General features: G+C 45.0%; 2 protein-coding genes across 6 annotated transcripts in view; one reads left to right on the top strand and one right to left on the bottom strand.

Moving 5' to 3' along the window:
* Nucleotides 1–16,931, bottom strand: part of LOC108152485 (trichohyalin) — a 46,632-nt gene that overhangs the window by 9,197 nt on the left and 20,504 nt on the right. For all 3 annotated transcript variants that reach the window (XM_017281859.2, XM_033386563.1, XM_017281860.2), the window contains one exon: nt 4,108–4,164. The gene's annotated coding sequence lies outside the window, so the exon portion shown is untranslated. The remainder of the gene's footprint in view (nt 1–4,107; nt 4,165–16,931) is intronic.
* LOC108165349 (E3 ubiquitin-protein ligase RBBP6) lies at nt 6,028–14,137 on the top strand. 3 transcript variants are annotated; one of them, XM_033386561.1, is made up of 14 exons: nt 6,029–6,124; nt 8,902–9,074; nt 9,138–9,713; nt 9,783–10,304; nt 10,376–10,711; nt 10,782–11,084; nt 11,155–11,466; nt 11,537–11,848; nt 11,919–12,230; nt 12,301–12,603; nt 12,674–12,828; nt 13,206–13,344; nt 13,415–13,744; nt 13,814–14,136. In XM_033386561.1, exons 2-14 carry the CDS (start codon nt 8,960–8,962, stop codon nt 14,044–14,046), a joined length of 3,948 nt encoding a protein of 1,315 aa, XP_033242452.1. In that variant the 5' UTR covers nt 6,029–6,124; nt 8,902–8,959; the 3' UTR covers nt 14,047–14,136. The 3 variants fall into 3 exon arrangements, with proteins under 3 accessions (XP_033242453.1, XP_033242452.1, XP_033242451.1); XM_033386560.1 differs by having other exon boundaries at nt 6,030–6,124; nt 12,674–12,976; nt 13,051–13,344; nt 13,814–14,135; XM_033386562.1 differs by lacking the exon at nt 13,206–13,344 and having other exon boundaries at nt 6,028–6,124; nt 13,570–13,744; nt 13,814–14,137.

Here is a 16,931-nt window from a genome sequence, read left to right on the forward strand (position 1 = left end):
GTCCTTTCTCTCCCGGCAGCTGGAAAAGTGAAAGTCATTTAGTTGCAGACAAGTCATTGGGGGGCCTGTCGCTGTGGTCCCCATGCGACGCATGGCGTATGCGCAATATCAAGTATACGCACGGCGAAGGCATGAGGCTGCAGTTTTTAATTGAATTCGACTGCATTTAAAGTTTGAAAGTTGAAATTCATTTACAGTTTCGCCCGAAAACTTTTTTAATGAGTTTAGATGAATTTTAAATGGATTTCTCTCTTCTCTTCTCTCTCCAGCGGATAGCACTCAATGGAGCAGCCTGTAGATTGTTGATTAGTTCTTTGGGTGCGGCATAGCCATAGCCATACTCGTATAGAGTGACCGCACTAAAAATTAAAGCACCCCGAGGCATTCTGCGAAGCTCTTGGCTCGGCCAAAACTCATAAATCCAGTTCGGGATTATGTGATTCATGGAAGAGCCACTGGCAATTCATCAGAACTCATGCCCCAGGCATCACAAATCAACTCAACTGCAATTTGGATCCCTCAAAATTTACCTATCAATCACTTCTACCTGCTTCGGAGTCCCACAATGGCAGTGGAGCACAGTCAGAGTCCTACCCCAAAAGTTATGACATAACTCAGCTTTCGGGGTCCCCGGTGCCCGGTGCCCGTTCCCTGGTACCTCCTTATCCACATTCGTATCTGCTGCAGCCATCACTTGAGGCTGAGGCCTGACTTTGAATCGCAGCACGTAACATTACCCCGGCTCCAAGATATCTGCCGAGTGTCTGTGTGCATTTCAAACTGCGAGACAACTACTGGCAACGTCATCGACCAAATAAACTGTCGGATTGACTCGGTATCCGATTCGAGGCAGATTTCGCACTGGGCGCAGGCGCCGGCGGCTACGTCAGCATCGCATCTATGTATAACACGTACACCACTTGAGACCCACCAGCAACAACTGGAACTGGAACTGTGACAGTGACTGGATGAAGTGATGTCATGCCGATTAAATTTATGCCGCACTATTCGCTCAAGGGGCGCCCCAGTCTATCTATCAGCATCAGTCGTCGTCGGTTACACTTTGAAAAAAGCACGTGAATGCCTACATTTTGTATTGCCCACCTATATATCTTTAATCTGTATAAGCTATATTCTTCCTGTTCATTTTCCCACATTTTCTCCGAGTGTGGTTCCCAGCGATGATGTAAATTCCGTCTGAGCGATCTTCGCATTCTCTTTCTGTCTATGTAAATAGATCTGCTTTTTTTTATTTTCTGCCGCGTTATATATAGCCATGTATATATGGGTTTTGTGTGTCGTTTTCATTGACATAAAACTGTCACATGAAGTATTTTTTATTTTTTTTTATAATTTTTTGTTGCGTTCCAGCAACGGAACTGTAAAAATATTTTCTATTAATTTTTTCAAGTTCAAAACTTGGACAACAAAAACACGAACAAAAAAAACGACACTGGGAAAGCAAATATTTGTGAAAATTAAGTCTGGAAAAGCAAACAAATTTTGCGGAATTTTGTTTTCCGGATTGGGGCTCGTGTTTTTTGAGGGAGCGAAGGGAGGGGAGGGGCTGGGCACAAATTGTTTTGGCGATGGCATCTGAGGGCCAAGTAAGTTGACCATTTGGCTGGCCATTGTTTGTCTGTTCTGCTTGTCGCCGGTGAAGCATCGCGTCCAGCATCTCCCACTGCCACTTCGGGTTCAGCTCTGGAGCTGGTTTTGAAGTTGAAGTTGAAGCGGGAGCAGGACATTTTATGGTTGTTTGCAGTTTTTGGGGAGGAACACAAATTTGTCGGCGCGTGTCATGACACACACTTGACACTGGACCATGGACCATGGAGCAAGGACTATGCTCGACACACTGCTCTTCATTTCTGGGTAATTTGCCTGAAATGCAGGCGGCGGCTTGCTGGCTGGGATCTGGCCTCCATTATCGACGCACGCATTTGTGTACGAAATCCAGGGTCCTAGTTCTGGTCCTGTTTTTGGCCCTTGCTCCTTGTTCTTTCTATTCTGGTTGTTCGTGTCAACGATAAATCAAAAGTTTTATCTTGTTTGTTGACCACACTCTCCCCATCCCACCCCTCCCCTTCCCTTCCCACCCTTCTGCCACACATGACTTGGCCACAAATTCATTTACAGGCTGGAAATTTGTTGCTTCGTTCCTGGTTTTTGTGCTTGTGCTGCAGAAAATGCTGGGTTTGCATGGGGCATAATCGCATTATGAAATGAAATATTCTTAGTCCGGAAATATTCAACACATCACGTATACGCAGAGCTGACAATGGCCGACAGGCAGGATGGCACTCCTGTTACTACAATGTTGAATATCCGCTTCACATTCCGCAGACACAAACAAAACATTTTCATTTCCAATTGGACCGTTTTTTCCACACACACACACACCCGCTTTTCCTGGTTTGGTGCATTGAACCTACGCGCTACAGGACACGAATGGAAAATGATTTCCGCTCGACAGTAATTTATAGCCGACGGACTACGACTCCTCCTGCTCCTACTCTCACTCCCACTCCCACTCAGTGAAGACCACACCAGCTGCTGCTGCATCATTTTATCCCCATACTCTTTTATCCGTCGATTTGTTGACTTTACGGCTATGCAAAGTCTGGCACACAAAAACGCCAGTGGGCGTGGCATTAGTGCCTACTAATGGACGAGGGAAGATGATGATGCTGATGCTATTCTCGACACTCTCCGAGTGCCGCATTTGGCATTTTCTAATCTATATTTAAATTTTCCACCATCAAATGTCAAGGCAAACCATTCCGAATATCGCCACGAAAATCACAAATCAAACCCGATATCTCTCAAATCAAATTACGTTCCTAGCCAATCCGTAAAATTCACAGTCCGCAAATGGTCAAAACAGGCGAGCAAAAAAAAAAAACAAGAAAGAACTGTGACAGAACAAATGGCATGCAAATTGGCGGCGATCTGCGAGCCAGTCATAAATGAATTAGACGAGAAAATCTTCCGTGACTAACTCATGACGGAGGTGTGCTTCGTTCAGAGATACACTGTACTTGCCACTGAATCATCTGCCAAGCCAGGCCAGTGTTGCGGTCTACTCCTCATTGACTCATTCAATTAGCCATGCAAGTGCAGCCAAGATTTACAGACAGTTCCAACATCTTTCCCCCCCACCTATACATACATATATCTGTTGGTAAGTGACGACTTTGAAACAAATTGTTCAAATATTGGCCGACTATCAATATTTGCCCGGGCATTAAGCAAATGGCTGCGTTAAGGCCATCCTGTCGCATTAAATTTATTACGCATTCGCCACGTGCACCGTCCTATTGGTGTGTTTATTCAGTTATTAATTTATATGCCACACCATTCGCACAAAAATGTCCACTCTGGCATCGCCACCTTATCGCTAACTTATGGCAGTGACGCTGGCGATGACTGTCGCCTGGAGGTGCCCCATTCTGGCACTGCAATAAAAAAAAAAAAATGCATATGGCGATAGTGCCACAAAAGAATCAACATAAATACTCGGCTGGGCTTCGGGTTAGCGCTTTCCCAAGGGGTTGGCTGGGGAAGGTGGTGAAAAGTGGGGAAATAAATATAAATAAGTGTAAATGAAAACCGTACACTCCAACCGGAGACGAAGACGGAGGTGGAGACGGAGACGCAGCAAAACCAAAAGATGAAAACCAAAATCGCCGCATGGCATTGCGCAAAATGTGCGGCAAATATTGACAAGCCGCAAAGCAAAGGGAAAACACAATGGCAGTGGGGGCGAAGAGGCACTAGCAGTGGCAGTGGCAATGGCTGTGGCTGTGGCTGGGGCAGCCACAATTGCGTGGGTGTTGGTGGTGGCTTTGTGGCAGTGGTTCCCGGGTCGGGGTGGTGGCTATGCCCTGCCGCTCAAATTGCATTAGCAAAATGAACTGCAGAAACGATATGCAACCGATATCGCTGGAAAATTTATTCACACTTTTATTGCTGTATAGATTTTTAAGTGGAAATTTATTCCGAGTCTGGGAAAACTCGAAAGTAATAATTGACAAGGTAACGGATCGGTTATACTCCACGGACGGGTCAGAGGACCAGCATATTTTTATTTAATAATTTGCTTACCTATTTGAAAGATGCCTTCGAGAGTCCGTTAACAAGTACAGATTCGAGTTGAAAGAACTGCAATAAAAAACGGAAAAAAGCCAATGAAATATTTGCAATAGAGAGAGCACATTTTTCAAAGCATTTTTATGGTCTGGCCATCAACATTGTACTTAATTGATGCACAAAAGGCAAAGCCATTTCAATTTCGATGCCCGGAAAAAAGCATTTTGACATATTGAAAGGCGAATAAAAATGGCAGCAAAGTAGCACTGGGCGGCGTCAGCGAAATGTGGTCCAGATTCAATAGTGATAATAATAATAATAATAATAAAAGTGAATCGGCTGCACTTGAGCGTGTCCATTCAGGATGGCAGAGCTCCTCCGTACTGCCTCCGCCTTCCGTTTGATGTGGCAGTTCTTTCATAATTCCCCCAAGCTGCATTTCTGTTCCTTTGTTTGTTTGGATTGCGGATTGCGGTGGATTCGATGTCTGTCAGCTGGAAATGTTTATCCGAGTAGGGGACGGCTGGCTTCCCCCTCTTCCCCCTCGAGTTGTACCTAAATATTTGTTGATGCTGGGTCTCCTCTTCTAGTGTTTCAGCCTTGTTGTTTCTGCTTATGCAAACTGAAAGTCCGTAATTATGCTCTGCTCAAGAAGGTCTCTTCCTTTTTAGCACAAATTTAGCATTTTTTGTGGCAGGCGGAGGGGGGTAGCGCAGAGTGGAAGTGGCACAAAAGAAGTCTAGAACCCGATAAAGTAGTCGACGCACAAAAATATTGCATAAATTTGCCGCCAGCTTTGAAAAGTTGATTTGAATTTAAATTTGAATCGAAATCGAAATCGGAGCAGACTCCCGTTGCCGTGCGATGATGATGCTCGCGTCGTGAAACAAACAAAAATTGAATTAATAAATGTGCCACCGATTGCCACCCCTGTGTTCGCTGTTTCCCCTGTTTTGCCCCTCCAGCCATGCGTCCTGCTCCTCTTCCTGATTTTAATTTCGAGTTTTTGCGTTTAATTGCCATTTTGCATATGAGAGAATAAAGAGAGAGAGAGGGGGGGCGAAAGAGAACGCTGCTCCCCCGTTCAATTGGTAATTTATTAAATTCCGCTCAAGTTTTGGCAATAAATTTCAATTCGTTCGGCTCAACCCAAAAATGGTATTGTACAACAATCAAATACGAGTATAGGCGCAGCCTCATAATTTGTGTCAATTGAGACTAATCAAGACGATGGCGATGGCTATCTTTTTGCTATTTCCCTCCCCCCCCCCCCAGATATGGGAGATAGGGAGTCAGTCACCTGAGCGGGCTATGATTAGATAGGCGGGGCCGAACATGACGTCGAATGGGGGGTGGGGGCGGGGGCTATGCTCCACGAGTACACTCAGCCAAGTGCAAATAGAAAGTGAGTCTAGGCTGTCTGCCCGGTGCCAAAATGATACGGTCTTGTTGCCCAACTCGTTGTCTTCCATTCCGTTCAACGCCATAAAGGACAAGCTAAATTGCAACTTTGTCTCTGTGCAATCTCTTCCATTCGATTTGCATAACGGCCAGGATAAGACAAAGGGAAAGCTCCCCCCACCCCCCCCACCATTTTTGTCGAGAAAAACAAGCAACAATTGCGGAAAGCGGACAAATGTCAAAGTGCACGGTAGTTACGGCAAAACTTTGCAAAGTGCAAATGCTCTGAAAAGTTCTAAAAATAAACATGAAACAAATGCATTACAATGGGAAGGGGGGCTGGGTTGGGTTGGGGCTTCGCCGCTCAAACATTTCACAGGAGGCGGGCAGAAAAAGTGCGGATAAAGAGAAACGAACAAAAGAACAGTGTTAGGTAAGGGAAGCTCATGCCGTGTATTGATGACTATCGATGAATGCAACCCTGATAATGACAATGACAATGACATTTAGTTTCTAGTAAACTCTGTGAAAGAGAAAACTTCGGTGCGAAAATTAATAGTCGTTCAGCCATTTATAAATTCGCAAAAATCAAGTATATTGTATTTTATCTCCAGGCGGTTCAGTTCTTTAAGTGAGTACAAACATCTAAAGTATTGCCAAGGATAAAATATACATATACCTCCAAGAGAAACCAGTTTCATAAGCCGGCCACAGAGAAAGCTGTAAATTAGACAAAAAGACCACCAAAAGACAGTTTTGTATTTGCCTCCACTGCAGATTCAGTGCTGATAAGAGAGGGCCTACATATGTATTTACGAGTACGAGTATATTCAATTTTCTTTATGGCCACGTCATTGCTTAAATATGTGTCATCATCTGTAAGGTAAATATGTATGTATATGTATGTACAAGTGGAGACGAATGGTTCGGTCATAACCTCACTCAGATGCCGCACTTTGTGGATTGTGGATTGTGGACTGTGGATACGTTGTAGGCCAAGTAAACTTGTTTTCTTAACAATAATAACTTACAATAATTGTTATTGTTGTGGCTGGCATTTTACACAATTTGACAGATTGACAAACGTCCGAATTGGCTTCCGTGGGACGGCGGGCAGTCGAATGGCCAGCGACCGACCATTGACCATCTGGCGACGGCTATGGCCTGCTCTGCTCTGCTCCTCGGGGCCTCTAATTACGCAAGTTTGCATTGATTGTGTCATTAGCCATTTGCAGTGACCGGAGATCGATCACTTGACGCCGTTTAAGCGGCAGAAAAAGTCGTGCAGACTTTGATTTTGATTGGCTTTGGCTGGCTCCAGGAGATTTGTAATGAGGCCTTAACTACATGACCATTATCCAAAAACTGATCAGCGATTAGGCTGGTTTTTTTTGGGGGGAATTCACTGGAGTCAAGAATCTTTCACTTCATCGTTAGTCCCCCAGTGACCTGCTGCGAGCAGAGTTCATGTGGCTCCGTTAGCAAATCTCTGGGCAGGAGAAGGAGAACGTGACTCCTCCAACCTGTCCGCTAGTTCCGGCACCGAACGGCCTGTCATAACCATTATGCCGCCCTCCGTCAACGGATGGGCTTCCAGAGAACACTGGATCCCAGTGGACCCGACCCCAGTAGATCGTGCCACAGACACTCGGAGGAGTTCTAAGGCGAAAATGCGATTCGCTGGCGTGGGCTTAACGGTCCAGAGATTGCCCCGAGCGACTGGAGTCTCGAGTCGAGTCGAGTCGAGTCTCGATATCTCAATAGATTTATCTGGTCTCCTCGGAAACTGGAACAATTTGTTGTGCTTTGTGCCTGTCCAGCCGACGGGGCAATTTGCTGGCGACTGAGGCACTCGGGGGCACTTGTGTGCACTTGGGGAAAGGAGAGTCAACGACTTCTATAGTAATCGGCTGCTCAATCAATTTGCTGCAGGTTTGTCCAACTGTCGTCTGTCGCTCTGTTTGCCGATTTCAGCTGCAAGCTTATCGAATTAATCGTTTGAATTAGCCCGTTTTGGCGGGGAACTGCGCTGAACAGCTCTGAACAGCTCTGGACAGCTCAATTTGCACTGGTTGTAACGTTTGTAACGTATCTTTGTATCGTTGCATCGTGGTTGCATCGAGGAATGGTGGCATGGTTGGATGGTTGCTCTATCCTCTGCCAAGTGACCAAGAGACCGCTGTGGAAATTGCGGCAATTATTTTGTTTGTCGTCGGAGCAAACAACTTGTGAAATTCTCCCACCAGAGATGATGCTCCTCTTGTTAATTATGAATGAAATTTATGCGACGATGGGCGCAACCGCAAATGCGACCGCGCAAATTTGCATGGCAGGGGCAGCAGGGGCATGCAGGGGCATGCAGGGGCATGCAGGGGCATTCATGACCGAACAGAGCCTTAAACGGTAGCGCTTAGAGGCAGACAACAACAGATCGGGCAGATATGGGCGAGTTCTTTGTACAAATGTCAGCCATGAACGCCCACAAAGCACGACCGTCCTCATATAACATACACATCATCATCATCATCATTATCATCGTCATGATCGTAAAGACCATTGAGAGAGAGAGAGAGGATGGGGGAGGAGGCAATTTGTTCAATTGCATCAGCCTCTGGGGCGTCACAAATGCGAATCTCTGGCAGATCTACTCGTAGCTGTCTGGCATCTAAAGTACTCAGAGGCTCGTACTCGTACTCCGACTCCTACTCCTACTCCTACATTTCCCTTGCGGTCTGACACAGTAACCTCGTGCCTGGGCCTCCACTCTCCCCACTCGCCACACTCCCCTCACTGTTTGCCTTTTGACTGATTAAGTATGCTCCACGTTTCGGCCAATCCATGACGGAGTCGGGAAAATTTGTCATTTCACAGACAATAGCCAACATTTACGAGTAAAACAGGCAGCCTCCACTTGGGAGCCACCGTATGCGGGGCTCTGGTGCGGTTCTGTCTTCGGTTTCTTGGAAATCCATTCAACTGCAAATATTTGCATAACTCATTAGGAGAGATGTACGAGATACGAGAAACGACGAGGGAGCATAGATGGGAACAAAAATATGTACATGCATATGGGGCTAAAATGCTGTTAGGCCGTTTTGTCGCGTTCGTGGCGATCGCATAAGGCGAAAATATTTTAATTAGTTTTCGGGGTGTGGCGGAGACATTTCCGAATCGGTGGCTAATTGCTGCTGCCCCCAACAACCCAAGCGAGGCATCTCTTTTGTGCTCATCATTACGGAAAGATTGTCTGAAGATGTTAAGAGAGAGGGTTGAACAACAGCAGTGGAAGTGCGAAAACCAGGGGAGAATGAGAAGGTCGAAACTTTTACAACACTCCGGGAGTGGCACTCCGGGCGTTCGTTTTACAACACTAATAATAACTTTCTTTCACAACACTTTTCCGTTCAGAGCTTGACAATCCTTGGTTTCACTACTTCGACAGTTCCTGTGAGGATTATTCTACAAAATGTTTATCTACGAGGAGGCTTTAACTAAAGTTGTGAAGCACATGCTGGCTCGGAAAAACATCGTGGTGGAGGATAAGTCCCTGGCACTATTGTTGGCCCGCAAAATGGGCGACAGTAAGTACTTCGTAGTTTTGCAAAGCCCTATCGAATTATCTTAGAGCAGTTTTTGGCCCTCAGAAATTACTGACATGGCCAGAATGACCAGCGATGGGGCAAGTCACGCCGCCCGCTCCAAGCCGGGATACTTAGATGTGGAGCAGACCTTTATCCGCATGCACATCACGTCCGAAGATCTCCAAGACGAGGTCAAGGCTAACAAGGGCCAGCCGCAGCCCAACATAGTCCTTCCCGATCCGGAGATGTTCGCGCGGGAATATTACACGGTATCGGAACCATTGCTGGGTGGCGATTCGCCGGATGAAAGTACCACGCCACCGCATCCTCCCATTTTCCTTGAGCCGTTTCCCGGTCTACACACCTACAAGGAGACACCGATGGAACCGGTCATCGAAAAGGACTACTTGGAGGCGCGTGAGAGGAAGGCACTGCAACGACTGAACGAGCAGGAGGCTATCAACAAAATATTCAAGAACCAGAAGCCAACTGTGTCGTTGATCAACGAGTCACACCGTCGCTATGATGTATTCGACGTGGAACCGCTCAGCAAACCTGCATATTTGGACGCCCTAATGCCACGCGAGAAGATATTCGAAATAGACGTGTACGAAAACCCAGATTCGATCCCCCGTGATGGTAACTCTTCCTCAGATAATCGTTTCCACTTCTTGGCCATTCTCTAACTCGAACTCTCCTTTGTGACAGGACCCGTGAACTCATTTTTCAGGGAATTGAAATCTCCTAGTGCCCCAAAGACGCCCTATCATGTCGACTTGGGAATAATCCCAAAGAAAGTTATCGGTCGAAAGAAAATCCATGTGAAAGCGATCGACGCTGCTAGTGCCGCTAAGAAGCGACACCGTTCTGAGAAGAGACAAACGGAGCACAAGAGATCCAAGAAAGAACCGGAAAGATCTGGCAATAGTCCTGTGAATGTTTCACGAAAAATCGTCACTGCTGATCCACCAAAAAAAGTCGAAGTGCCGAAAGCCGTGATAGACAAGGTTATCGATGAGAAGACGCGCGAAAAAAAGGTTGAGAAGGCTTCCACTTCGGGCACCGGAAGCGATATTGCCCGTAAGAAATCAGGCCAGAAGCGAACCCCTTCTGAGACGATCAAGGAGCACCAGGGATCTAACAAAGATTCCAAAAGTGACGTCCATCGTGAGAAGGCTCTACAGAGAACCGACACCGCTGATCCACCAAAAAAGCCAAAGTCCAGTTCAGGTATTTGTGAGCTTTGGCTATAATTTAATTTTATTTTTTTCCCTTGATTAACTTCCTATCTCCGATTAAAGGCCACTCGAAAAAAATTCAGAACGTTTGTCCTACTGGAAAAACCACTGCTGTGTCGCAGGCAGAGATAAACAAGGAAGACGCTGAAAAATTCTTGGTACGAATTTTCAATGAGCTGACACTCCAAGAAAAGGCTAAGAAGAAGGCTTCCACTTCACGCTCCGAAAACGATAATTCGCGTAAGAAATCAACCCATAAACGAAGCCATTCCGAAGAAAAACACAAGAAGCACAAGAGATCCAAGAGCACAAAAGATTCGAATACAGACTCCAATACTAAGAAGATTCCACAAATAATTAAAACTTCTGATCCAGCAAAAAATCTAGAGAGCACTAAAGGTATTCGAGGGCTTTAATTATATTTTATTCCATTGTTTCCACTTGATGAACTTCCTGCTTCCCGATATAGTCGCATCGCAAATCCAGCCAACAATCCAGACCATAATTCCCAGCGAAACCACTGCTGTATCAAAAATAGAGGAAAACAAAGAAAATATATTCAAGATTCCGAAATCCATAAACAAGGTTTCCGATGAGCTGAAGCGCCAAGAAAAGGTTGAGAAGGTTTCCCGTTCCGAGAACAAGCACACGGGGCACAAGAAGCACAAGAGATCCAAAAGCTCAAAAGATTCGAAAACAGACTCCGATACTAAGAAGATTCCACAAATAATTAAAACTGCTGATCCAGCACAAATTCCAGAGAGCACTAAAGGTATTCGAGGGCTTTAATTATATTTTATTCCATTGTTTCCACTTGATGAACTTCCTGCTTCCCGATATAGTCGCATCGCAAATCCAGCCAACAATCCAGACCATAATTCCCAGCGAAACCACTGCTGTATCAAAGATAGAGGAAAACAAGGAACATATATTCAAGATTCCGAAATCCATAAACAAGGTTTCCGATGAGCTGAAGCGCCAAGAAAAGGTTGAGAAGGTTTCCCGTTCCGAGAACAAGCACACGGGGCACAAGAAGCACAAGAAGCACAAGAGATCCAAAAGCTCAAAAGATTCGAAAACAGACTCCGATACTAAGAAGATTCCACAAATAATTAAAACTGCTGATCCAGCAAAAATTCCAGAGAGCACTAAAGGTATTCGAGGGCTTTAATTATATTTTATTCCATTGTTTCCACTTGATAAACTTCCTGCTTCCCGATATAGTCGCATTGAAAATCCAGCCAACAATCCAGACCATAATTCCCAGCGAAACCACTGCTGTATCAAAGATAGAGGAAAACAAGGAACATATATTCAAGATTCCGAAATCCATAAACAAGGTTTCCGATGAGCTGAAGCGCCAAGAAAAGGTTGAGAAGGTTTCCCGTTCCGAGAACAAGCACACGGGGCACAAGAAGCACAAGAAGCACAAGAGATCCAAAAGCTCAAAAGATTCGAAAACAGACTCCGATACTAAGAAGATTCCACAAATAATTAAAACTGCTGATCCAGCAAAAATTCCAGAGAGCACTAAAGGTATTCGAGGGCTTTAATTATATTTTATTCCATTGTTTCCACTTGATAAACTTCCTGCTTCCCGATATAGTCGCATCGCAAATCCAGCCAACAATCCAGACCATAATTCCCAGCGAAACCACTGCTGTATCAAAGATAGAGGAAAACAAGGAACATATATTCAAGATTCCGAAATCCATAAACAAGGTTTCCGATGAGCTGAAGCGCCAAGAAAAGGTTGAGAAGGTTTCCCGTTCCGAGAACAAGCACACGGGGCACAAGAAGCACAAGAAGCACAAGAGATCCAAAAGCTCAAAAGATTCGAAAACAGACTCCGATACTAAGAAGATTCCACAAATAATTAAAACTGCTGATCCAGCAAAAATTCCAGAGAGCACTAAAGGTATTCGAGGGCTTTAATTATATTTTATTCCATTGTTTCCACTTGATAAACTTCCTGCTTCCCGATATAGTCGCATCGCAAATCCAGCCAACAATCCAGACCATAATTCCCAGCGAAACCACAGCTGTATCAAAGATAGAGGAAAACAAGGAACATTTATTCAAGATTCCGAAATCCATAAACAAGGTTTCCGATGAGCTGAAGCGCCAAGAAAAGGTTGAGGAGGTTTCCCGTTCCGAGAACAAGCACACGGGGCACAAGAAGCACAAGAGATCCAATAGCTCAAAAGATTCGAAAACAGACTCCGATACTAAGAAGATTCCACAAATAATTAAAACTGCTGATCCAGAAAAAATTCCAGAGAGCACTAAAGGTATTCGAGGGCTTTAATTATATTTTATTCCATTGTTTCCACTTGATGAACTTCCTGCTTCCCGATATAGTCGCATCGCAAATCCAGCCAACAATCCAGACCATAATTCCCAGCGAAACCACTGCTGTATCAAAGATAGAGGAAAACAAGGAAAATATATTCAAGATTCCGAAATCCATAAACAAGGTTTCCGATGAGCTGAAGCGCCAAGAAAAGGTTGAGAAGGTTTCCTGTTCCGAGAACAAGCACACGGGGCACAAGAAGCACAAGAGATCCAATAGCTCAAAAGATTCGAAAACAGACTCCGATACTAAGAAGATTCCACAAATAATTAAAACTGCTGATCCAGCAAAAATTCCAGAGAGCACTAAAGGTATTCGAGGGCTTTAATTATATTTTATTCCATTGTTTCCACTTGATGAACTTCCTGCTTCCCGATATATGTAGTCGCATCGCAAATCCAGCCAACAATCCAGACCATAATTCCCAGCGAAACCACTGCTGTATCAAAGATAGAGGAAAACAAGGAAAATATATTCAAGATTCCGAAATCCATAAACAAGGTTTCCGATGAGCTGAAGCGCCAAGAAAAGGTTGAGAAGGTTTCCCGTTCCGAGAACAAGCACACGGGGCACAAGAGATCCAAAAGCTCAAAAGATTCGAAAACAGACTCCGATACTAAGAAGATTCCACAAATAATTAAAACTGCTGATCCAGCAAAAATTCCAGAGAGCACTAAAGGTATTCGAGGGCTTTAATTATATTTTATTCCATTGTTTCCACTTGATGAACTTCCTGCTTCCCGATATAGTCGCATCGCAAATCCAGCCAACAATCCAGACCATAATTCCCAGCGAAACCACTGCTGTATCAAAGATAGAGGAAAACAAAGAACATATATTCAAGATTCCGAAATCCATAAACAAGGTTTCCGATGAGCTGAAGCGCCAAGAAAAGGTTGAGAAGGTTTCCCGTTCCGAGAACAAGCACACGGGGCACAAGAAGCACAAGAAGCACAAGAAGCACAAGAAGCACAAGAAATCCAAAAGCTCAAAAGATTCAAAAACAGACTCCGATACTAAGAAGATTCCAAAGAAAACCGACACTGCTGATCCACCAAAAAAACCAAGGACCAGTTCAGGTATTTGTGGGCTCTATTCTATTTAATTTTAACGTTTCCTCTTGATGAACTTCCTGTTTTCCATTACAGATCCATCTGGCATCCAGCGTGAGAAGTTACCTGGAATACCCACTGTTGTGCCCCAGGTGGAGAAAAGCAAGGAAAATCGAGCCAAGGTGCACCACAAGCAGAAGCGCAAAGAAGAGGTTGAGACGACTTCCACTTCGGGCTCCGGACACGGTAATGCCAACAAGAAGCGCGCGAAATCGCATGAAGGTAAAGAGGCAGAAGAACCAAACAAAAAAATTCATAAAAGTGTTTAACACACTAAATAAAACTGCAACTCGGGTTGGGCTCGAAATATTATCATTTGAGCGCCAAGACCTGCACTCGACGGAAAAGTGCGAGAAAAAATAATTTATTTCAATTATATTTCATTAAGAGCTGCCACACGTTGCCTTCATTCTGATGGAGCTGCTGTCTGGTGCTTGGTGCCTGCCTCCTGCTGCTTGGGGAGTGAAGGGGAGGGTCTGCTGCCACCTGCTGAAGAACAAATGAGGCAAAGGGCACAGGGCACAGGGACAGAGGCCAGAGTTCAAAGCGACCAAGAGCAGATGCTGGCTGGATGGCTGGCTGGATGGCTACCTGGCTGGCTGGTTGGTTGGATGCTGGATGGATGCTTCAATGATTCCTGCTGGCAGGCACGGAACGACATGGTGCGGCACAGGCTGCCCGACTCCTCTGTGTCTATCCTTCTCCATCCTGACATCCAACGGCAACGGTAACGATTTCCAAAGTATTAAATAACTTCGTAATTTAATTAACTTTGACGTCGGCATTGCCGTCTGCGTTGCGCCGCTTAACTTTGATTAACGTTTTGCAATTTTTCAACAAGTTTCTCCAGAACTTCTGCCGCACATCGAGGCAGCGACACGCCACGCCCAGGGTGTCGGAGTGGCAGAAGAGTGCCAGACTGTAGCCAAAGGATTGTGACCATGATTTCTTTGGCAAGCTCAGATTACAAGGGATTTTCAGTCAGTGCCGAGAGAGAACTCACTTTGCTCCCATATCCCTATCAACTACTGACGGGGGCCAGACGGGGGGAAATTAATGCAATTAGGGTTGGAATAGGGTTTGGGGCTGTGCCAGGCACTGGGGCTGGGGCTGGGGCTGGGAAATCCTCTTGGATGACAAGCCAATATATTCAGTTTGGATGGGTTATGCCTGATGAACCATAAGCAGAAGATTGCTTGTTGAATTTTGGCCATTAAATTGATTCAATAAATAACTCTAATGATATGGAAACATGACGCATGCCCTGCTGTCTGCTTTGCTTTCCCTTCGAGTTTCACCCAGCCGCTTTTGCTCATCATTTTCCCTCATCATTTAGTCATCAGCTTTGAATTGGTTACAACATTTCCCGCCGTTGATGATTCTATTTGGCCCGAGAGAGGCAGACGAGTGGCAACAACAGAATTTTACACACAATTTGACTTTGATATTGTGCCAGGGTCGGGGTGGGGCACCAGATGGTTGGGGCGGGGCACAGCACAACGGCCGGGCAGGGCAGGGGGCAAAGATCAGACGTCTGGGGCGAAGGAAGAGAATGAGTGCTGCCAAAGCGCCGGCTGCTTGCAGGCCAAATTCTGTTGCCAAATTTTCTTCTTCGAGCCATTAAAATGCATAAACACAAACGAGGAACGGCAAACGAATTTGTAAAAAAAAAAAAACCAATAAAAATGAAATTACAATTTTTGTGGGTAAATGTGCAATAATAACACACAGAGACAGAGATAGCCCTCACAGACACAGAAAGAGAGATGAGATGAGATGATGGGTGGATGGGTGATGAGCAGCAGGGAAAAGAGAGAAAGACGGGCCGAAGAAAGGCCAGCAAATGTTTAACTGAAAAATTGTTGTTTAGATGCCATCATGGTTTTGTTGCTTTTGTGGCCAATTCCGTTTTGTCATTTTAACCCAGTTTTAACCCATGCTGGCCCCTGTGTCTCTCCAGTGTGTGTGTGCGTGTGTGTGTGTGTATTTATGCCATGTTTGTTGTTGTTTCCATTGGCCATAAAATGGCTTTGGCATTTTTTGGTTTATTCAGATAAAATTCAATTCAAAATGAAAACGAGACTGAAAATTATGGCAGCTTTGAATATGATTTCGCTACTCGGCCTCCGCTCCGCTCCTCCGCTTCAGTAGGCTTTCTATTCAGTTTTGTATACCCTGCCAAGAGGTTTCATGACTTGAGGCAGAAGTTTGCCAAACAGGAAAATGTGCAGCATCTTTCTTTAAGTAAAGAACAGAAGTGCTTGATATATGTTTATAACTCTTTCAAATTCAATCCTAATATAATCCCTCCATCCATAGTAGGGAAGCATCTGATCTGTTAGGGTAGCACACGCCTCGACCCTTGCAGGTGTTTTTTCCTTCGTTTTTTACACTCTTGCCTTTTTTTTTTGGGCCTGCAAAGAGGTCAACGTATGGGTAGGCGTGGCATGACCTGAGGGCATATAGTTTTTGATTTATATATTTTATTTGATAAACATACAGCCGCATCGTTGGTGGGCAGGAAAACAACAACAACAACAACAGCAACAGCAACAAAAAATGGGAAAGAACGAACGGAAATCCAAACGAACAGCAGGAGGCGGCAGTGGGACGGAATGGGATGGAATGGAATGGGATGGGATGGTACAAAAAAAAGAGAAGTCGAGAGTTCTGTCATAAAGTTTACATTTTCATTTCCGTTCACAGGGACACGTGTGTGTGTGTGTGTGTGTGTGTGGAGTGTGTTTGCATATGTGTAAGTGGGTCTGCAAGTGTGTGTGTTTCGGCCATGTTATCTTGTTTACTTGTGAAGCCCCTCGACGCAGAGCAGCAACAGCGACAGCAGCAGGCAATTTTTCATAAATCTTTTCCAGGCTGCCCCCCCACCGGCCGGCTGCAGCCCCCTCCCTTAGGGGCCACAATTTTTACAGCTGCATTTAACCTTTTTCTCTTGACATTCAGTTTAAATTGTATGCCTTTTTGGACCATAAAAAAGTTCCTTATGCCCCAGCAATGCTCATACGACCCGTTGTCTGATACGAGAGCCGTACAAATTGCTACCTCGTTATAATTATGATGTTTTTACGGTTAACAAGAGACCGAAGAAGGGGGAAAGAGGGCCTGGGAGCACTAGGGCAGAGGCGCAACTCTCTTA

The sequence above is a fragment of the Drosophila miranda genome, chromosome XR, assembly GCF_003369915.1.
Source record: "Drosophila miranda strain MSH22 chromosome XR, D.miranda_PacBio2.1, whole genome shotgun sequence".
NCBI classification, from domain to species: domain Eukaryota; kingdom Metazoa; phylum Arthropoda; class Insecta; order Diptera; family Drosophilidae; genus Drosophila; species Drosophila miranda.

Bases quoted from the DNA above. Each gene is read 5' to 3' on its own strand.
- LOC108165349 (XM_033386560.1), top strand. From the start codon at position 8,960: ATGTTTATCTACGAGGAGGCTTTAACTAAAGTTGTGAAGCACATGCTG. The intron at 12,231-12,300 runs GTATTCGAGGGC...TTCCCGATATAG, and splicing joins AATTCCAGAGAGCACTAAAG to TCGCATCGCAAATCCAGCCA. The intron at 13,745-13,813 runs GTATTTGTGGGC...TTTCCATTACAG, and splicing joins AAAACCAAGGACCAGTTCAG to ATCCATCTGGCATCCAGCGT.